This window comes from Melanotaenia boesemani, chromosome 7 (assembly GCF_017639745.1).
Source record: "Melanotaenia boesemani isolate fMelBoe1 chromosome 7, fMelBoe1.pri, whole genome shotgun sequence".
NCBI classification, from domain to species: domain Eukaryota; kingdom Metazoa; phylum Chordata; class Actinopteri; order Atheriniformes; family Melanotaeniidae; genus Melanotaenia; species Melanotaenia boesemani.
In genome coordinates, this window is record NC_055688.1 from 34,330,775 (window position 1) to 34,353,246 (window position 22,472).

Below are 22,472 nucleotides of genomic sequence, written 5' to 3' on the forward strand. Positions count from 1 at the left end.
TGCAACTATGCCCGACTTATAACTGCACTGTTTTAATGGCTCTTCAAATAATACCAAAGGATCAAATGTGTGCAAAGTCCAAGGTGGAAAATTAAACTGACTCATGTTGCGGGACAAGAAAAATGTGGAAATCTTAGTGTAAGGTTATTATTTAAAATAAAAATTTAAATGGAATATCTGGGGTTTCCTTTTATTGGTAACTTATTTGCATTTCGGGTTTGCATGTCTGATCTTTAATGCACTGCTGTGTTTTATGTTTTTTAAGGTGAAAACTAGTCTGCATGTTACAGGCAGCTCTTACCCTTGATGCTTTCTGAATGCTGTTATTTACCTTCCCATCATCACAAGGCAGCTGCTTCAACTTAGTTTTGCAGCAAGATGCTGATGTTATAAATAAATCCTAAGTGGGTCTTACTTTCACTGACCTGTCAAACTTGTAGCACACACACAAATGTTTGGTTCGTAGCTATAGGTTGGTTAACACTAAGACACAGAAGTTATTGCCCGAGCATGACACCCTGAGGCCCACAGCGTTGAGAAAAAAAAATAATAAAATAAAGTATGTAGTCAGTGGTGGTCCAAAATAAAATTCACACCCTTATAAAGCCAATTATATACAATGAGCTCACATTCTTGAGATTACAGTCGCGAGATGTCTTTATCCGCCTGACACTAAACCCTGCGGTGACCCCGACAGCAGTAATTAGCGTATAAGCTACAGCTGTAAACATGAGCTCCGCCGCCTCAACACACGCGAAGAAAACTGGAACTCATTTTAGCACCGCTTCCTAGTACAGTAGTTTACCTCGTGCAAACTACACGCTGGGTAGACATTTTGGCTCCGGCTACTGAGTGAATCCAGCTTCAGTTCTCCGTACCGAGAGCCAGAATGACGCCAGTTGCCGCACTACGTCGTCAACGTGCACCATGAACGCTTTAGTGCGCATGTCTGCTGAAGGCCTGACTGTAGCGCAGTTACTGATGCGTTCCAAAAACATAGCTTCCGGTTGCGGTGAAAGGCCTTCATAATAATAATATTAATAATAAATGTTTAAACTGTTAAATGTACATTCTCACCACAAAACGAACAGGATAAAAATGAATAAAATATAGATGAAGAATAAATATATTATTTTGCCGATAAACAGAAAACTCAGGTGGATCATAACTCTTTCTTTCTTTCTTTCTTTCTTTCTTTCTTTCTTTTTCTTAGTTTTATTTATGATTTACTTTTCTGTTTTTGTTTCCTTACTGTTTTGTGTGGGGAGGTTGGGTTTATTTATTTATTTTTTTGTGCTTTTCTCATTATTTATTCATTCATTCATTCATGTATTTAATGGAAGTGAAATACAGTCTGTTTAAATTCTGGATCCGCAAAGATGGTAAAGATGTGGTTCAGATGTTTTTTTTTATTCTGTGATTGCATTTCTCTTGTGAATAATTATTTTCACTCAAACATAGTTTAAACTGTTAAATGATACATAAATAAAGGACTCTTTGCACTAGAAATACACCTTCCTCCGTAACTTTGGTGAATCATTAATACTGAAATGCAAGTAGAACATATTTTCAGAAAGCTCATCCTCCATTTCACTGTATATGAAAATAAAATAAAAATCCATAAATAATGTTTAAAATGAAAATGTGCTAGTACGTCTTTAACAAAACCACAACCCCTGGAGTTTTTATTCTTTTTTTCTTAAGATAAAATCCAAACATTAATCAATGAATCCTGCTTTTACCTAGTAACTTTCCTTTGTTCTCAAATGCAATCTTATCTGATTATAGTTATTTGTATTTTGTAATCTGTTTAGACCTCCCTCATTACATGTCATCCATACTACTTAGCCATTTATATGTTACACTCAAAAGGCATAGTGACATGTTTTTCAAACTGGTTATGTTTTAAAGTGTTATGTTAGTAAATGCATTACTGTGATTTCAGACTCCATTCAACAGATTCAGCTCAGGAGAACATTTAACATTCTCCTTCTCTGCCTCCAGATACACAGACCTTACACTCATCATGCATTATCACCATGCATCTCGATCATGGATCCTAACACAATGTATCCCCTCACCAGCAGTCAGGTGAAAATAAAGCTCAGAGCCTCGAGGTTGTAGCTCCAGGAAGGAACAAGCCCGTCGTCCCAAAGACCCGTACAGCACCTTTTCAACATTAGATAGAGTTAAGGGAAAGTTCAACAGTTGTGTGGATATCTAGCTTTGTTCTAGTATTAAAATATATATTTTTTAGCTGTGGCTGACCATGGGCGCCCCTGTTCTCTGCTTCAATTCTTTTCCAATTAATTTACCTTTCCTACTCTGGAATTTATCTCTATCTGCATCTGTTCATTTTTACACACCTACAACACCACTAGTGCTCCATTAGTGTAAGCAGGACAAAAGAGCTGTGGATTGTAAGACCAGAAATAAGATCAAAAATACACACACTGGGTGCAGAGGGGATGGAAGACTTGCAGGTACCTCAATGTTCAACTGGACAACAGACTGCTGGAAATGCAACTCTGAGCAATGAGACTGATACACTTCGGTACACTGGTTACTACTCAAGCCTCTAGAGCTGATTGTGAAAAGATTGAACAACAAAGTGTGTTCAGTCAGAGGATTTTTCGGATGCAATAAAGACCAGCAAACTCATCCTGCCCAATGCAGATGCCTTTTATAAGTTTCTACAATTATTATTTGTTCTTGATTTATTATTCTTATTCTTATTATTGTTGTTGTTGTTGTCATATCAAGTTCAATCATTTAATTTCCCTTAGTTTCACACTTTTAATTTTTCTTTCTTTCTTTCTTTCTTTCTTTCTTTCTTTCTTTCTTTCTTTCTTTCTTTCTTTCTTTCTTTCTTTCTTTCTTTCTTTCTCTCTCTTTCTCTCTCTCTCTCTGTCTGTCTGTCTGTCTGACTGACTGACTGACTGACTGATGAACGTTAACTTTGTAATGTAAAGAGACCTCTCCGGAAGTGCTGTCTTCGTTGCTGCTGACAGAACACAGGCCGCAGTGATTTGGTAGCCGCTGCAGTAGGAGGAAGGACCGCGGTTCTACCCCTTCTATCTTTCAGTTTTGCCTCAAATTTATTTTGGTGGTTCGATTTGTTAGCAACCAGTGAGTTCTGTGTACAGAGACGGTGTTTTATGAATACCTGAGTCGTAGTATTCACCAACGGACAGCGGTATCAATCGCCATTTTAATCGCACGTTTTCCCTGACAGAAGCGCTAGCACAACAATGGCTCTGAAAAGAATTCACAAGGTAAGGAAGTGAACGACGAGGCCCAGAATTTCGCAGTTTTGTCACAGAATTTATCACAAGGTTGCCCATCGGATGATTGTCTTGTTTGTATATTTTACTGGGATTCATTTTGGAATATTGACCAAATAACTTGGTCTGACTTTCATCTACCAGCTAAGGATCTGTGAATAGCTAATGACGGGGGTCAGAGCAGCAGTGCGCCGCCTCTCCGTTCACTAGTGCCGCTAGAAAAGGGCCAACTCAGCCGTTGACTAAGTTACCTGTTCATGGATGTTTTCCATAATGTCATATTATGTGTAGATCCACCCCCCTTTCATTTAATACTTCTTACAACCGTTTGTCTAAGTTAGTACTGGTATCACAAGTTAATGATATTAGTTGTAAGTTAGCTGTTGTTGGCCAACGTTATCCCGGTAGTTGGCTAACTTAAATAAGCTAAGAGATTCTGTCAGGCTAGCTAACTGTATTTATAATGTTCCAGTTTAGTGGCAAACAATGGTTTATATGATGTGCTGTGTGATACGTCATTAATATCATCAACATATAACAGTCTGCCTGCCTGACAAAATATTAAGTCTCGAGCTTACAAACTCGATTTGACAGATATCTGTTAACTAGCTAGGCGTAATGCTAACGGTACATTAATATATGAGGACGTGTGTTGTTTTATTTAGCAACAAGCCATTAATTTGCCCCTAATCATTTCAATATTCTATATTTTATTTATATAAACTGAAATGTTGCAGCTCAGAGACGACTGATGAAGCCCAAGCTAGCGTGCATCTGCTCCTTGTTTTATCTGTCTAAATATTATCAATGTAATGCACCAACTGTGTGAATTTCAGTTAACACACTAGCCATGTTATTCTTAGTGTTTGACAGTATTATTACGTGTTGAGTGAAAATGATAGGCAAATAAGGACATGTTCATTGGTTAGATAATGTTAGCTGTTTGTCGTTGTGTTTAAAACGGGCCCCGCGCCATGGTCGCCTTTGATGACATGTTGCTAATAGCTGGCAAACAGTACATCGTTATATTTTAGCTTGTTGGATTGTGTTAACGAAATTGATTATTTCGTCTCTTTGTTATTAATTCATTCAATAACGTTAGCTTTTATTGTAATATGGCTTACCAGCCTATTCGGCATTTGTTGTACTAGACATACTTGTGCGGTTGTCGAACCTGGGCAGCTAGCATGTAAGCTAAAGTAGCCTTTCCACCACAACGTTGCATTAAGGTACCCAGTTGGCCAGACTGCCTGTTAGAACGGTCTGCATCAACAAAACCCCTGTTGTATTTGTATCCTGATCTGAGTTTGGCTGCTACATGCACTATACCTGGAGAAACAGTATTACGTAACAGCGGCCACTGCAATAACCAAAGCTTACGACGCTACAGTAGCGTTATGTCAGAGGGAAATACTGTTGCAACGAGAATTTGTAGCAGTTGCAGTAATATTTTGCTTTTGAGCAACATATAAACAGTGGTTCAATCAAGATAGAAAGATGAATCACAGTAGACCTGTGAATGGATGTTGGAATAAATTATCAGTTCATTGGTAGCAGTTTATTTATTCATTTACTTACTTTTTTATTTATTTGTCTTGGGTGGCAACTTTTGTGTTCACATTACCAGTTGAGATTTTTTTTAAGTTAATTTATTTTTTGTATTATTTAGATAAGTGTTTCCGAAATACATGTTGACATTGAGATTTTACGTATTTATTAATTTATTTCCTAGGAATTGAATGATCTGGCACGGGACCCTCCAGCCCAGTGTTCTGCAGGACCAGTAGGAGATGACAGTAAGTTAACACTAAACAAAAACTGCACCTCCATCCAGCTGCAAAGCTACTTTGATGCTGCATTTAAAATGCCACCGAATCCAAAAGAAACATACACAATGCATATTTTTCTATTAATTTCAATGACAAAGAGTAAAAACAATATAGTGAAGTTGACCTGATGAAAACCAGAAGTCTAAAGCATTTACGAGGGAGAAATTAAGAGAGAGCAAATTTTTAACAGTGTATATTGTGATTATTCATGTCGGTATTGGTGTATGTGTTTTTCCTATAGAAGTAGAAGTGACTGTTCATGTGGACAGTCATGTGGGTAACATCTCCCCTACCTAAAATCCACTTTTTGTAAAGTTTAAATGGTCAGCATATTTATTTAATTAATTATTAGAATAAGTATTTATTTTAAAAAAAAATCAATTAAGAAATATATCAAATAGTGTTGCTATTTCTCATTTCAGACTAGGTGTTATGGTTGTTTGGCATGTTAAAATGTACCAAATGTACTAAGCTTCAGTGGTTTCAACCACAGACCTGAAGTCATTCTCACACACACACACACACACACAAAGCTTTGAAGCACAGGTCTTTTTTTGTAAGGGAGGTAAATACATGTAAAACCAAACGAGTCCATTGTATTTCACTAAAGTAAGGAAGTAGCTCAGCATTTTCTTGTTGGTTTGTTGGTTTGCTGACGGATGAAGGAAATACCCAACTGGTTTAATGGAAAAGAAAATTATTTTACATCCTCTGAAATTCTCATTTGACTTCTATTTTCTTTTATTGAAACTGTTTTATTATTTTTTTACTCATACACTTCCTATTCCTCTATTAATTTAAATCTGTTTTAAGTTAATAAAAGTACATGTGGCTTAAATAAGTCTTATACATAGTGGCCACATTTACATAAGCATTTTAATTCCCCTTTATTCAATTCAATTCAAAGCCTTTATTGTCATTACACATAGAAGTGTAACGAGATTGCTCAGCTCTCCAAATACATAAAACATAAAACCCCCTAAAAAAAACAGACACAAGACATATAATAACTTATACATTAAAATCTATTAAAATCTCTAATCAATTAAATAAACACAAATTAGTTCAGAATTAAAAAAAAAAAAAATCATGTAACCATGACGAATGTAAACATATCTTTGTAAACATTAAAAGTTTTTAGTTGTGTAAATACTCACATTCAGACCCGCTTTGCATAATTTAAATAATGACAAACTTCCAAACAGCTGTACTTTGAGCAGGGCTTCTCAATTCGGTTGTACGAGCGCCACAGTTCACCGTGTTTTCCATGTATCCCTGCTCCAACACATCTGAATGAAATTAAATTGATCGAACAGCCTATCACAATGACTCATACAAGGAAAACCTGCTGGATTGTGGCTCTCATAGAGACAAACTGAATAGCCGTGCATTACAGGATGCTTAAGATATAATGCATAAAACTTCTTAGTAAACTCTAATCGGTTCCAACGACTTGTTCAAGCTTAAATTCAATAAATTTATACAACCCAAACCAAATGTCTGAGGCTCTGTTATAATGTTCTGAACAGAGAATTCTCTTGACAGATCATCTTTGAATCAGAAGGTTGCTAGTTCAGTCTCCAATTTCCCCAGTCTACAATTCAGTGTGTTAGGTATACTCTAAACCCATGTTGCCCCCCGTTCAGTGTGCCCCTCAATTGTAAGGTAATTTGGATAAAAGCATTTTCTAAATGAGTGTTATGAATAAGTCACAACTACCTGTAATCACCTATCCGCCTGCAGAATTGTCACCCAACCACATTAATAATCATATTAATAATGATAATTAATCCCAATGGGGAAATTAGCATCTGCACTTGACTTATCTCTAGATTCATTAGAGAGCAACTGGCTGCCATGTTTTTGGTGCATGGGGAGAACTTGGAGTTCTCCAGCTCCAAGTCCACTTCTCTAACCACTAGGCTATCACTCCTCCTTTTGCTAACATTTGCAAGCATGTTGCTCGTGTAGGTTTTTTTTCTTCCCCCCACTGTGAGTTACTAAGACAAAGGGTGCATTCACACCAGGAGAGTCTGGAGACTTGGTTTGATAGTGGGGAGAAATTCTGAAAAACTTTGCATCTTGCTTTTATTTGGTTTGCTTTCACCTTAAGCAGACCCAATGCTTGGACAAAATAATGCAGTTGCAACAACTGCTCACTAGAGGCTATATTCCTGAAACAACCACTGAACAAGAAAGGAAGGAAGAAAGGGGAAAAAAAAGCAGGAAGAGGAAGAAAATGTTGCTGATTGATTGACCAGGACTGAAAATGCAATTGATTAACTGCAAGTAAACAACAGAGCAACACCAAGTTTATGCAGTCTTGAAGTTTCTGTTTTAACTTTGGTGTTCAAATCTAATACAGTTTTCACCAGAATCTGTCCAGTATTAGCAGCAGGATGTTGGGCTATCATGCGTCCTGCATCACTTCCTCTCAGGTTCGCTGGGTGATCCGGTTCTACACACTGTGAGCAAACTGCACCAGGATTCACTTGCAAGTGAACCGAGACTCCAGATTATCAACCGGACCAGAATTTGCTTCTTTGGCCCACACCGAAATACGAATGTGCGTTCACACTGCTCCAGACAAACCTTACCATCTGTGGAATTAGACCAGGGTCTGTTTAAAGAGGACCAAACGGCACCAGAGTTTTATCTGCTCCCAAGATTTGGTTCATGCGTGTAGATGAGATGAATCATACCAGCAAAACGCAGCAGCCTTTCTTTTAGTTATGAAGTGCACTTAACCTGCTTCTCAAATTCAGATTTCCAAGATCAATAAGCAAAATGCCATTAAATTGCAACTGATGGATGACAACAAGCCACAGCCTTGTTTTCGTCAAAATGAGCCTTCTCAGTGGACTTCATGTGTGCAATCATCTTATAAGAGGGAACCATCTTCAGATCTCTCCACTGAAATGCCCAGAAGTCTAAGATGTACTGAATTTATATTTCTGTTAAAATTTAATCATGAAAGTTAATTGGTGTGTGCACTTTCTTGACTGTTTGGACACTTGTTTTAATGTACACATACCGAAAAGAGGAGTTGTTTTGCGTGCTTCATGTATATTTTTTGGAGATTTAATTAAATATTTTTACAGTGAACAGCTGCATTTCATGCTTGAGGTTTGAGATGTCTGCAGGTTGTGACACGCACTCTGATTATAAGACAGTCCCATGTTCACATAGTTATTTATTGTTTAGCAACAATTCATATTAACAACTTCTAAAACCATTCAAATCACAAATGTAAATGTGTTTATAATTATGCATTTTAAAAGAATAGGTTGCATATGAGCCTTAAATAATGATTTGATTCTGTCATCATTAATGCTTTTTATTCTTCCAGTGGTTACAAGTTGGTTTTAGGGTATGAGTAGAGTCCTGGTGTTTATGTTTTTACTCAACATTGTTTTATTTATTATATTTTATGTATTCATTAATGTATTCCAGAGAGAATGTCATATGCAAATAAATAAAATCACAATGCTTGTGAAAGTGAAAGTAATATTTGATAACATCAGATGTGTTATGTAACATGGACGAACACCTTCATCTGGAAAAAAAACATCTTCTGATGTTAATGGTTAAGGAAGTACGTTGGTTTGTGTTTACGTGGGATCACTTTTTGATTATATCTGACGGGAGTAAATGTGCTTACATAAGATTGGTGAGCTCCAGCACTTTACTATATCATTTGTTATTAACCCCAAAAAAGGTTTTACTATGATTGTTTTTTTTCTAGGAATAATTTTATTCTGATAAAAATGTGCAGGTCTTAAGAGATGTTGCATGTAAATAATCAAAGCACATATCCGGTAATGAATGACAACTGGGACTATTACACACCAGGATACATGTTTTGTCATGAGGAAGTCTGACAGCTCAAGAATTCTCATAAATCAGATCATTTACAGATTAAATAAAATGGAAAGAACTTAATTACCACCTTTAGATTTGTGTTTCAGGTGTGACACTCCATATTTGTGCATCTCTAGCACGTAGCACCTTTTTGTAACACTGAAACACACCATGGGAAGAAAACCGTGGTAACCGTGTTGCTTCGAACGTGTCATTTCCTGCCATCCAACATCAAATAAACCACTTTACCATGAACAGCAGTGTTTTCTGCATAATTGTTGTTGCTTTCTGTCTTTATTTTATTTATTCATTTACTTTTTTCTTCCTAATTTATTTACTAGTTCTCACCTCAACGGGATGCTCACTTGGACTTCTTTAATTGGTTCCAAGTTTTAATTGTTTCTGTTTCTAGTACAAAATAATTACCTTGACAGCAGTGTGTGTCTTTATACTTGTCTATTACCGATATGTGAACCCAGATTATTTAGAATTTAAACAAAAGGGCTAGTTGTCCTTAGCCGAATATTATGCCGGAGCCTGTTACTCAGCTGTAGAAATAAATGCACTTCGTCTGGCATTATTTTAACACTTCTCACGCACACGGTGTGTTCTTGGTTCATAATCACTGTCTGTCTTTTTGTTTCAGTGTTTCACTGGCAAGCCACAATAATGGGACCTGTAAGTACACCTCTGACCTTACTGCTTTACTTCATACTGTAAATTCACATTTATATTTATCAGTTTGATGGTAGAGAATTTCAGCTTTTAGGGAACCAGCATTGAGTTTTGAGGATTCCTCGCATTTAATGTTAAGCTGCTTTTGGTTTGCATGCATTTCTAATATCTTTAAATCAAAATATGTTTGACTCTGTGCACTAGAATGACAGTCCTTACCAGAGCGGGGTTTTCTTCTTGACCATACACTTCCCCACAGACTACCCCTTTAAACCGCCAAAGGTAAGAAAGAATCAGAAACAAATATAAAAAGAAACGTATGTAAATAAACCAAGAGTGAGCCACACAGAGCTAATCTTGCCTGCTCAAACATGGAACAGCTGTACATCATTCAGTTTCCTGTTGTGCTTGTATCTGCAACCCTTCTTACCCCTACTCCTGCAAATTTTTTCTCTCTTTCTGCCTTCAGGTTGCATTTACCACAAGAATCTACCACCCAAATATCAACAGCAACGGCAGCATTTGTCTTGACATCCTGCGATCACAGTGGTCTCCAGCTCTCACCATCTCCAAAGGTAGGTGCTTTTTTATAAATGCACAATATCTAACTAGATGCTAAATTTTAGTATCGATTAGTATCTGAGGATTGTCATTTTTGACAAAACGAAACCCCACCCCTTCTTCTTACCCTATTAAACTACAGATATAATAGTCATTATAAATAACAGTCATGTTCTTTAATAATGACCATATGGCATTACATTATAATTTAACAATAGGGATTTATTATTATAATAATGCTACTCAGTATAAACTTCAGTATTCCCTTTAAAGAACAATATGTTTATAATGGAGCTATATAGTAATGATAAGTGTGCTAATTACAGTGAGCATATTTTATTCATTTAAATATGGAGATATTTGGATATTGCTTGAGTATTTACTTGTTTTTTGTAAGTTTTGGGCTTCGTTGCCTTTATGCAGCATTGTGCCATAAGAAAAAGTGACCTTTTTTCAATTTAATCAACATTTATTTTAGAAATATGGAAAATATTAAATAACTTGAAATTAGAATACATCAGTTTTTTAAGGTAAAAGCACTATACAAGTAAATCTTTTAAAAGATTTAATGTCTGACTGTTGTCTGGAGGCAGCATTGGACCATTGTGGAACAGGACTTTAAAATTAATGTCTAGAATTTTTCAAACTTTACACAAACTATGAATCCAAACAAAGATCACAGCCATTTGCTGAGCAAGAAACTGGAGTCAGATTCTGGCGTTTGATCATCATTGATTCATTTTAATGAGTTTCTGTGTCTTTCCTGACATGCGTTGCCATCATTTGTGATGATGCTGCTCATTGCTTACGGAGCAATTCATCTTCACTATGCTCAACGGGAAGTGTGATTTCTACCGTTGTCCTTCTAGAGGCAGAAAATGTGGCTGAATTTATTTTATAGAGAAAATGTGTGGAAATGGTCAGAAATTAAGGCTCATTGTAATAGCAGACTATGGCCTACAGAACATAATAACAGCCTGAACTTTGATGTTACTGAACCAACATAAAATTTATCTTTGTTGAATTATAAAGATCAGAACAAAATTATGATGATCTGCTTTTGAACACTCAATATACCTAAATACACAATTCCTACATTACATGCAGCCATGTTTAATCCATGATGGTTCAATGTTGCCGTACAGCAACATTTTCCATAAAAGTATGTTGTTGACTCGGTGCAGCAGTTGTATTTTAGCAAGTTTTAATTTCATTGTATTGCAGGTTTTTCATTTTTATTCCAGAGAGAAACAGGCAAGGAAATTGTTTTTAGACCCTTTTCGTTGAGTAAAATGGCAAAGCTGCTTCTTTTGAAAAGGTCCACCTAAAAGGGTTTCAATATGGCCTCCTGAGAGTCATGTGACCAATGAAAGCATTACCAAAAGTTAAGGGCAACACAGTGCTTTACAGGGTTAAAACAAAATTTATTAGTCTGGTCTTTCTACTGAAAATACTTCCTAAAATCTGGCAGTTCTCTCAGAGGAGTTTTCTTTAAATGTTAGCTTTACCTCTTATGTTCACTCTGATAGTGTTGTGCTTTCATGCATGAGTCTTTTTAAAGTCTCTGCTAAATGTATTACTATCTATTCTATAGCAATGACACATACACAACCCCAACTATCTGAGGACCATCCACTTACACATAAAATGCCTCCAACTTCTTAACCTTTGTCCATTTTTTAGTTCTCCTGTCTATCTGCTCCCTGCTGTGCGACCCAAACCCGGACGACCCCTTAGTACCCGAGATCGCCCGCATCTACAAGACGGACAGGGAAAAGTAAGTTGTTTCCAAGCTGTTCTCTATGGAATATAAGCTAAAAAACAGTAGGTATTTACTAAAGTGCTGAACACTAAAAGTATGCAAAACATCAAAACATGCAATATGTGAACAAAACCATGTAAAATGTAAATCAAGGCAAAAATAAGATCAAAATAAACCTGTAGTGAAGCTATGCATGTAATCCTTAACCATTTGGATTTTCTACATCGGTCATGAGGGAGTTTTGGGTTTTAGTGACAAACGTGTGCCCCTAGGAAAGATTTACACTGGGTTTATTACAGAAAACAAAACGGGAGCATTGTTGCTAAAGTTTAACTTGTTTTTATTCAATTTGATTAATTGCCGGTTCTCAGTCTACAGTCCTAGTCTAATTTAAAACCCGCCTGCATTATCTAGCTTCACTGGAGACTCATTTAACTTTGAGATTGTTTTCAAACATAAAGTAATTGTGCAGTGACGATTTCCAGGCACTGATGCCAACCAACCACCTGACACAAGTGATCGCATTAAATACACACACTGCTGTCTTATTGTTTTGAGGTCTGAGAGCCCCAGGATGTTTTCCTTTTAGATGTCCGTGCATTGTTGTGCTTCTGTGGTAGGCCACATCTGTTTTGCAAAAGGTTCAAATAGCAATGTTTTACTACAGGGGGAAAATTCCCACAATTTAGAAGATTTTGTTCAAGCTGTTTATGAATGGAGTAGAATTTTCTGCACACCTGAAATTAGGAGCAGCTTTAGTGGATTAATGTAAAAAAGTTCTGGTCACGATTTTTCATTGACAGAGCTAGCGCCGCCATCTACCAGTGGATTTCAGTGTTCCTTCGTTGGTATTTTGGACACTGAATGACGATTATCTTGCGTAACAATCGTATTAAATCTTTCCATTGTGTAAACACGCCCCTGATCAGATCACTTTATCTAGCATTCATATAAACACGTAAGCGGGAATCTCTGGTCAGAGTGATTTGAACCAGATAGATGACATATTTGTCCATGTAAACCTTAATAATTGTCGGACAATGATGGCCGCCGGTGCAGACCTTGACAATTTCATGGCGATGGACTCATGCTGCCACCTCCTCTGGCCACTGTTTCTAAACTCCACCTTCATGTTTACTGATGGGCGGTAGTCCACATCTTTGGGGTTATCAGATACTCAACCAGAAAAGAGTCTGCACTGCAGACCTGGTGCCAGGGCCTCGCCTTCCATTTTGTCCGGGCAATCACACCAACCCAGGCTGTTCACTTGAAACCGGTAAAAACATATTCCCTGTTTGTGTGTCTTCCTGATTTCCTGATTGTTAATTTCTTGGTAAAGACAGACACAAACCTAGTTTGCTTTACGGCCGTGCTTTCTGCCCTTCGGAAGCAGATATGTGGATGCACGTGTAAAGTAGGAAATGTAAGAAAAGGGTCTATTCACACAACACACAACCGGTTTGGGTGGAGTTTTGCTAAGCTTTGTTTTCAAAAACCTCATCGCTTAATATTTGGATTTTGGCTTTGAGTACCTGCTGCTTTCCATTACGTAGTACGGTACAGCTCACTTCGTTTTTTAGCATTTCATTACATGTACTACCACATACCTGATACTGTCCAGTACTACTTTAATATTACTTCAGCTGAGCTTCCATGTGAGCTGATTCTATACAGTGACATGGAAACACTGCAGAGTGCTGATTGGTCGGAGAGGATCATCACCTGTGGGTTAAACAACTTTCTACAGGAGCAAACTTCCTCCTCCCATCAAGTCATGTTAAAGTCTGTCACTCAGTTTCAGACTTAAATCACAGATGTCTCCTGGGTTCATACGGATGGCATGGCATGTATTACTAATAAATACAAGAGCATGTTTGTGTGGATTTACAGATCCATCCTGCTTCTGATGACCAGAGTTGAGCGCCGTAGCGCTCGGTCCAAATTATCACTTGATAAAGATATTAAGACCCTTCTGAACTAAGACAAACTCTTTCAGCGCAGTATCTCTTCTATACTCGTCACTTGTAAGTTGTTTCAGATAAAAGAGTCTGCTGCGTCATTGTAATGTAATAAGCTCACACGCTTGAGTTAATCCAGCCCACCGTAAGGAGATACTACTGTACTACTGCTGAGTCAAACCGTACACCACTGTATGGGAAAATACCATCATAGCTCTCTGTCTCAGCTTCACCATGAATAATCCAGTGATGCTGAATATAGAGAACAAGGTTTCTCATCATACTGCAGTTGTAAAAAGTTTGGAAACATCTTTTTGAATGAGCGTTTCTTGATACCGCTCTTGAAAATTAATACATTTTGTTTAATTTTTATGCTTAGCCTTACAATCGCGTTTCTGTTTTCCCTCCTCTGCTTGCAGCTATAAATGGAAATAAGCTATTTTTCTCATAAAAGTTAAAAGCTGCAGATTTCTATACATTTGGTGTGACCGGTGCGCCGTATATTCCTTCAGAGGCACTTCCATTCATCATTTCATCGGAAACTGAACCGTGCTGGCTTCATTCCTGAATGAGCCACCTATGACTGTTCTGTAAAATTCTCTTTTATATAAATTCCTCGGCCTGACCTACATACATTCACATTAATGGTTAGACGGAAAGAAGCGAAGTTGGATTTGACATATGGTCCTTTACTCTGCAGAATCTTGGTTTTCGTCTTTTTAAAATGACAGTACTGTCAAACAGTTTTTATTCCCGTCCTTCCATCACCTGAAGAGCCTCCGTTTCATTTAAATTTGAACCAAATGTCTGATACGTAGCAGAAAGACTGCAGACAACGAACATGGGTGAAGAGAGGCTCCTGCTGAGACTCCTTACATCCCCATCGGTTATATTGTCACCCATTTCTCTGTGGGGTAAATTGAGATGGATAGTTACCCTTTAGGTGGTCTTTGTAAGTTTTCCAGGCACTTATGTCCTGTCCAGGAGGTTTACAATCCATCCACAAAATGTAGTGTTTATTCAGAGACTATATTATGTGTGTCAAACTCAAGGCCCACGGGCCACATCCGGCCCATGAATGAATTATTTTTGGCCAGCATGATCACATCTAATCACTATCAGAGCTGGCCTGCTGATAGCGTGCACGCACCACTGTAATACTACAAGTCCCACAATGCACTGCCAGCACGTTAGCGCATCAATCATGGTCGCGAGCGCATACCTGGCTCGTTCGCTAGCAACCTGACTGAGCTGGTTACCTTCGTCAACAACGCTTCTCCCCCAAGAAAAGGTTAAATGAAAAGCGGACTTTAAAAACAGAGAATATGTTTGCGGATGTAAAGGACAAAGCCGAGTCTTCTGTGTGGAGACAGTGAGGCTGTTATGAAAGAAAATGTAAGAAGCCGTTTAAATTTTTGCATTCTTCCTCTTCCTGTTACAGGGCATTCTCATTGTTCTGATGAGGAAATTATTTTCGCTGTGTATTTGAGTTTGATAACCCAGTAAATCCACAATAACACCATTTATCACATTTTCATCAGAAAAAAAATTGATATCCGTAGTATGTTGCTAAACCAAATCTCTTTATTGGATATTCTGATGAAGCCATTTGTTTTCAAACTTTTGACCAATTAGATTGAAATTGAAATCAGGAACAGCCAAAGACCAACAAGTGAGCAGAAAGTTCTGACTGGAAAGAAAATTAATGCTCCTCTTTGGCTGGAAAAAGCCAACAAGATGTTTTTGATGCATGGTGGCGAAAAACAACAGCTGACTTGGTTTTGTGAGGATAGAAGATAAATGGTAGCATAAATAACTGTAAATAGGAAAAACAACTCCTGGAGGAAAAAATGTAAATTTGTTGTGTGTTTGTTTCACTTCCAGTATTTTTTAATTTGAAAGCTAAGACTTGAGAGAACGATGAGATGAGAAAAGGTTTGGTCACTGTAGATCTGTATGTTATTTCTACAAAGTTCTGTTAGTAATAAATTCTGCTTTCTTCTTCTGGTCGGCCTTTATGCTGCTACATCTATTCATACATTCATTTTACATCATTTTAGCCTCACAATCTGACAGCTGAGGCTGTCCTGGAAATGAATGTTATAATAATAATGATGTCTGGGTGTTGACTGGATCAACAAAGTTGAGCTTCTTCATGCATTTTTACATAAAAAAAAACAAACTGGCAGACCAAAAATAGCAAAAAGAAAAAAGGCTTGGAATTCTTGGAATGGAAATAAAGATTTCCTAAAGTTCCAGCAAGTCCGTTCTCATTTCAGATGACATACGGGTGAGTCAGGAGCTTATTTCTTATGAGGAAAAGATGTTTATCACTTTATCCCTTTTAAAGTTGGTGCTAAGAAAAAGCAAGAGAATGTTTTTTTTCCTTTTCCTAATAATCACAAGAATCAATGTTCTTTTTTTCTTTTTTTAACACTGGTTTTAGATATGAAGTAACAATAGTGAAATTATCAAAACTTGACACAGTGATGTTAACAAAGACTTGGTTCTGGTCCGTTATACCCAAACCAGGTAGTAAAGATGACTCCGGCAGGTTTACGTCCACAAGTTTTTAATAAAATTTATTTATAGTATTTTGCTCTATCAAACAGTAGAACTTTTGAAGGGTTAAAATAGTGATAATTTTACCAGACCAATCATGGTTTATTCTCTGAGATTATTCTAGGTTAATACACAGCCTGGAATGCGGCGTATTCAGCAGATTGACAGATTTTATTCACCATTTTAAGGCTGCATTGTTTTTAAGGATTAAAGAAAACATTTATTTTTTGTAAGTTACAGTTATAAAGTTTTATCAGATTGATTAATCTCATTTATTCCATGTGTTAAGGATTAATTGGTATATTGCAATTCCATAGTTTCTTTTTTGTTTTGTTTTGTTTGTACATGATGGTATAAAAACGTGTTCATATATTACATTAAGCTTCATTATAACCTCTAAAGCTCACTTCTTTCTGTCTTGTCTGTTCGCAGGTACAACAAAATAGCTCGGGAATGGACACAAAAGTATGCAATGTAGTGTTGGGGTAGAACCATGGCCAACCACCTCTACGACGTAAGGCTAGGGGAGCTTCAGACGTAAAGAGAAACAAACACAAAACCATACAAACAAATGAAAAGTTTAAAACAAGATCTTGTTGGTTTCCATTGGAGTGCTTTCTTTGAGCCACGCCTCCCCTTCACCAGAGTACCTGTAAAACTCCCTCTGCCCCACCTCCCCTTGTTCTCTCCCTTTTTTGTCTCCTCCCTGTTTCTTTCTCTGTTTGGCTTTCTTCCCCCTCCCATCTCAGCTCACCTGCCCATCCTGCTGTGTGCATATTTTTAACTTGAAATAATAAAACGTTTCTCCTCCCTACCTTATTTTTTTTCCTCCCACTACCTCCTCTGGTCTGTGATCCCATCTCCTGACTTATGTGTTCGGTTACATTTTGTCACCAAGCAGGTTGGGCTGTCGATGACCCTCCCTTTTTCCCTTCATCCTCACCATCACTCAAAGCATCCTTCTTTAGCATCTGTAACATTTTGAGGGGACCTTTTTCTTTGTTTCCCCATATCTTCTTTTAAGGGGAAGGGGGACAGTAAGTTGGAGGGATTTTTACACTCTGCATCCTTTCTTGTTTTGTTGTCCTAATGATTTCCATCTGTAGAGGTGACGATCCAAGAAAGCAGTTTTCGCACGCGAGTCAAAGGGCACTCTGTTTTATAAAACAAACTCAGAATTCATTGTGGGCTGTGTAAATGGAAAAAATGCACATGGCCTGTTTTGCTCTTCTGTTGAATTCTATTAAAGGACTTGAAGTTTTTCACACACCTCATGCTTCCCTATTCCCCCCCTCCATCCCAAACCACACAGCTTTCACCCTCACTCAAGTGAACCCCTTTGTACATGCACGCACGCACGCACTCACACACACACACACACACACACACACACATATGCGCGCACAACTGTATCTTCATGTGACCCCACTACCACCTCCTTTTCTTTATTCCATAAGTGGAGGTTCTGGACCAGTTATTTAAGCAATTAATTTTTCTTAGTTTAAACTGTGTTTTTATTTCCTGCCCCCATAATTCTTTAGTTTACTTCCTTTTTATTTCTTCCCCCCCTTTTTCTTTTGCTATTGTCAAATTAGCGGCTAACATCTTAAATGGCTATGGGACTGGCTTGGGCTCTGGGTGCGAGGAGAACCCACTCTTCTTGCACAAAACCTCTGTATATTGAATTACCTGAGAGGCTCGTTGAGCTTTGTGTGTTGATTAAACTGTGTAATAAAAAACTTTGACTCCTGTGTTGACTCATTCTCATGCCCTTTTAAACATGATAAAGAAGGGCAGGCAACAATCAGCCTGGTCACATTCACTACAGTGGTATACTGAAATTTGATCGGATGACCGCACCAGCTATTACTCCATAACATATTTGATAGTAAACTGGCAGCTACTAAATTCCTTGAATAATTAGGAATGTGATAAATTGGAAGACTTGAATTAAACTATTAAACATTAAGGGATGGAGACAATGTTTTTAGTGGCTACTAAACTTAGGACTCAAGTGTTTATACAAAGATTAAATTCAGTATATTAGTAAATTTTCAATAGTCTATAAATGTAAATACGGTACTTAAAATTCAAGGTCTTCAGAGCAGGTCGTTTTGTCGCCCTCTGGTGGCGCCACAATAGAAAGTAAATACATGAAGCAAACAGCCAATACTCGTGTCTAGAAACCTAACAAAATTAAATCCATTAAAACAATACCAAGCATTTCTAAAAGCAAAGAAAAGAAAAAAAGACTTTCAATTCAAACCCCAATTTATATTTTGCATCGTGGTAGGTAGGGACTTAAAAGAAGAGGAAATAGCTTCTAGAAAGGAAACCAAGACGAAATGTAGTTAAAGATGATAACCAGTGTTCAAACATTTAGCAGATTAAAAGACTTTAATGTGTGGGAATATTCCTTTCATTATGGTTTCCCTGGTCAAAATACATTTAAAATAAACCTTTCCTACTTAGGAAGTTGTAAATGTCGAGGAAAGTATAAAGAAATTCAAAATTAAATCATGAGATTATTACAGTTCGTCTTCAAGCGGCGCTAAGGCGAAGCCGGAAGTGCTTTGGTATTTAAATCTTTACTTGAAGTTTTCGTCCTCCTCTAGCCTAAATCCTTCAATCCGATTGGTTGTTGTGCAGTGACGTAACGTCTGAGACGCCTGTGGCAGTGTACAGAGTTTGGATAAGCTACTCAGTTGACCTTGCCGCTTAACGTTGACCGCAAACAGCGTGCCGTCCTGACAAAACATGACAAGTTTAAGTTTACCTGATATGCCACAGTTGCCTGTGCCTGTATTACCAAGCTCAGGTTTCAGGTTAACCAAAGGTAAAGTATTAATTCCAGCTAACATCATTGCTAGCATTGCACGAGTGTTATAACTGCTGCTGAACCTCGATTGAACATGTCTGCCACCTGATGTTAAAAACAAGTTTAGAAAATGTAGTATGGTTGTTTGAGAGAATGGTTTACTAAATGTTTTATATTCGTTGCATTGTTACTGTTAATAGCCCCGCCTTTGTTGGTTAACTGCATGCTAGCTAACTATCGAGCCAGCTGATGGCGTGAAACGGCTTTGTTTACAGCTTTACTCAGTGTAGACCCAGTAATTACAGCTACGGGAGTAGAAGTATGTTTATATGCTTTTAGCCATTCAAGCATGGCAGAAATTGCTGATCCAAACTGACAGCAAGGCCTCTCTTTCTTCTTTCTTAAGTCTCTATATCATGTGACTGTCAGTGCACAACCCTTATTTAAAACAGGCTATTTCACTTCATGGAGTCAAACTGAGAAACCATTACACATTTCTTAGCTTTTTTTCCCCCTATAGTCTCTCATGAGGACGTTTGGTTGATAATATGCAAATCAGAAACAATAGTTAAATATAAGTTGTGTAAATACAGACAATAACCTAATTAATTATACATGAATGTGATCAAATAGAACAACTTTAGCATCTGTATGTGTTTTCTCTCTAGAACATTTCCTGGTTGCTGTGCCAGTGGCAGTAGTCGCAGCGGCCGGAGGTTTTTTAGTCAGCCAATACCTGAGCAGCCGCAGCTGTAAGAAGAGCCAGGTGAACATGTCCGTCAGCAAAGACAGTCCCAAGGTGGTCCACAGCTTTGACATGGAGGACATTGGCACCAAGGCTGTGTACTGTCGCTGCTGGAAGTCAAAGAAGGTTAGAGAAAAAAACAGCAGATAACCATATTTGATATCTCCAGCTTATGTATTTGGAAGTATTACAAGCACAACATTTAAGTCTGACTTCACTTTGAATCTGAGTGGACAGAAGTTGTTTTGTTCCAAATTTATATTTTAAAATCAAACTTAAAGTCTGTGTGAGTGTTTCCTGTAGTCTTCAAGACTTTATTTTAAACCAGAGAGTATAGTTTTGTACTTGGACAGTTTTATTGTGATGTTTAAGAAAAAGCATTGCCATTATTTACCTCTCCTTTTTATGCTGTGGGTAACATTGCTAATCTAATAGGCTGCTTCAATCAAACCATGTGGATAATGTCACGTCTGTATATCACAAACTACAAAGTGGTGAAACTTGATAAGAGCAAATGTTTTTTTTTCTCTCTCTCTCTCTCTCTCTCTCTCTCTCTTTTTGTCCTTCCTGCAGTTCCCTTATTGTGACGGTGCCCATACCAAACACAACGAGGAAACGGGCGACAACGTTGGACCGCTCATCATCAAAAAGAAGGATGCTTAATCACACGAGTCAGAGAATCCCGTCCTCCCTGACTGCTCATCCATCCGGGCTGGCTCATCTTTTATCATTATCCTTGCCGTGTCACAGTGACTGACAGTAATGCAGCCAGAACAAACTGTGGATATTCCTCATAATTTTGTGCACTCCTCACTGTTCCCACAGCAATTCATACGACTTTGAAAGCAAAGATAATTTCAGAGCAGATGAGGAAGGGACTTTGACCATCATTAATCAGACATGGTGGTATTCGGATCAGCCTTAACTGGTTTAAACATTTGCTGGTTTGGTGGCCTGATGTCACCTGTGCCCCCTCATTGTTTGCTGCTGTTGATGTGGAACAGATGGTGGAAACATGAAACCGGTTCTTAGCTTCCATCAGTTCAGTGTTTCCGTTGATTTCTGCAAAGGCCTTACATTTAAATCTGCAACCCATATGAATGTTACGTCAAATTATTTTGTTTGTTTTCGCTGCTTAACCAGAAGAAATGGAAGCCATGTTTGTCTTAAATTTAATGACATTTAATTGAGATTTAATCTGTTTGACTAGTTCCTGTCTGACAGCTGAGGAATACTCTTTCATGTAATGTGTACAGTATCGAAAGGTTAAATCTAATTGCAAAGAATATATTTTGCTTTTTCATTAGATTTATTTTCTACTGGCTGTGGTGTGTTTAATTCATTGTTCTGTATATTGTTAATAAAACTTCTTGAGTGATCTGATAAGTAGGTTTCACTAATGTTTACTTTCCTGCACTTTAGTTAAGCAGTTCACCTCTGCAGCGAGCTAGAGCGCTGTGTTTATGGATTAACAGTGGACGGGGATAATGAGTAAACAGCTCTGTGTGGTGACTGCAATGGGGGCTGTTATCTGTGTGTGTGAGCGTGAGAGAGGCCTTGGCCGGCGGGGGGCTGCTGTGCTGCAGTGTCCACCAACACCAGTGGCCATTTTAAGATGCAGCACTATTTGCGTTGACCACTAGAAGACGCTGTCTTTACGCGGATGGTCCTGGCCAGACGGTGTAGTACCGTGGGCCCCTGCTCCCATAGTGACACGCACACACACACGCAGAGACACGCACGAGGTGTCTGGCTGCGTGCCAGATGCAACGAGGACTCTCAGAAGAGGTGGAGTGGACTCCACCGTCCCCGTGTGAGGAGTCACCTTTATCAGCCAGCTCAACAGTGCGCTCACAGAAGAGGACAGTTTAATTTCTATACGGGAAAATATACTTTTAATCCTGCACGTGCTTTAAAAGCCACACACTTTTGGTAAATTAGTATAGCTGTCAACAACTTTAAGTGTGCTTATTTAGTAAATTATGTAAAAATTAGTTCATATTTTAAACCTTTTTTTCGTTACTAATTCTTATTTTTTAAAATTTCTATATTTTCTTGGGCCATACATCAAAATAAACCCAAAAAACTGAGCTCAAGGTTCCCCAACCCTAACATTAGGACACATGAGGCAGCTTCCGGTAAAGATAGTTGTTTTTATTTCCGTTTTTCGCCTTTAACGCTTCATACTATAATTTTACACACAAGAGGAAAATAGCAGGTTTAGGATGTGCTCCACATAAACTGTTTTACATAAAAGACAGTCGCGCTAAATAATCATTAAAAATAAATATGCTAATTGACATAGTTTAAAAAAAGGTTATTGGATTTTTTGTATGGCTATCATTATTTATGAATGTCCATTTAAATAAAGAACTTGACCTCTTATTAAATAACTGAATACATATATAAATATCTAA

General features: G+C 37.8%; 2 protein-coding genes across 2 annotated transcripts; both read left to right on the top strand.

Annotated features, from left to right (window-relative positions):
• The first annotated feature begins 2,994 nt into the window (after positions 1-2,994).
• ube2d2 (ubiquitin-conjugating enzyme E2D 2 (UBC4/5 homolog, yeast)) lies at positions 2,995-18,243 on the top strand. The gene is made up of 7 exons (XM_041989992.1): positions 2,995-3,275; positions 5,017-5,080; positions 9,621-9,652; positions 9,854-9,931; positions 10,119-10,224; positions 11,894-11,987; positions 16,925-18,243. The coding sequence occupies exons 1-7, from the start codon at positions 3,252-3,254 to the stop codon at positions 16,968-16,970; spliced, it is 444 nt and encodes a 147-aa protein (XP_041845926.1). The 5' UTR covers positions 2,995-3,251; the 3' UTR covers positions 16,971-18,243.
• A 906-nt stretch (positions 18,244-19,149) lies between these two features.
• Positions 19,150-21,434, top strand: zgc:110843 (uncharacterized protein LOC541492 homolog). The gene is made up of 3 exons (XM_041990935.1): positions 19,150-19,328; positions 19,979-20,181; positions 20,629-21,434. Exons 1-3 carry the CDS (start codon positions 19,250-19,252, stop codon positions 20,716-20,718), a joined length of 372 nt encoding a protein of 123 aa, XP_041846869.1. The 5' UTR covers positions 19,150-19,249; the 3' UTR covers positions 20,719-21,434.
• The last annotated feature ends 1,038 nt before the right edge of the window (positions 21,435-22,472 follow it).

What these genes read in the sequence shown, in the direction of transcription:
- ube2d2 (XM_041989992.1), top strand. Translation starts at nt 3,252, where the DNA reads ATGGCTCTGAAAAGAATTCACAAG. An exon ending in ACCCCTTTAAACCGCCAAAG is followed by an intron (nt 9,932 to 10,118) that starts GTAAGAAAGAAT and finishes TTCTGCCTTCAG; the next exon opens with GTTGCATTTACCACAAGAAT. An exon ending in AGCTCTCACCATCTCCAAAG is followed by an intron (nt 10,225 to 11,893) that starts GTAGGTGCTTTT and finishes TCCATTTTTTAG; the next exon opens with TTCTCCTGTCTATCTGCTCC.
- zgc:110843 (XM_041990935.1), top strand. Translation starts at nt 19,250, where the DNA reads ATGACAAGTTTAAGTTTACCTGATATGCCACAGTTGCCTGTGCCTGTA. An exon ending in AGGTTTCAGGTTAACCAAAG is followed by an intron (nt 19,329 to 19,978) that starts GTAAAGTATTAA and finishes TTTTCTCTCTAG; the next exon opens with AACATTTCCTGGTTGCTGTG. An exon ending in GCTGCTGGAAGTCAAAGAAG is followed by an intron (nt 20,182 to 20,628) that starts GTTAGAGAAAAA and finishes TCCTTCCTGCAG; the next exon opens with TTCCCTTATTGTGACGGTGC.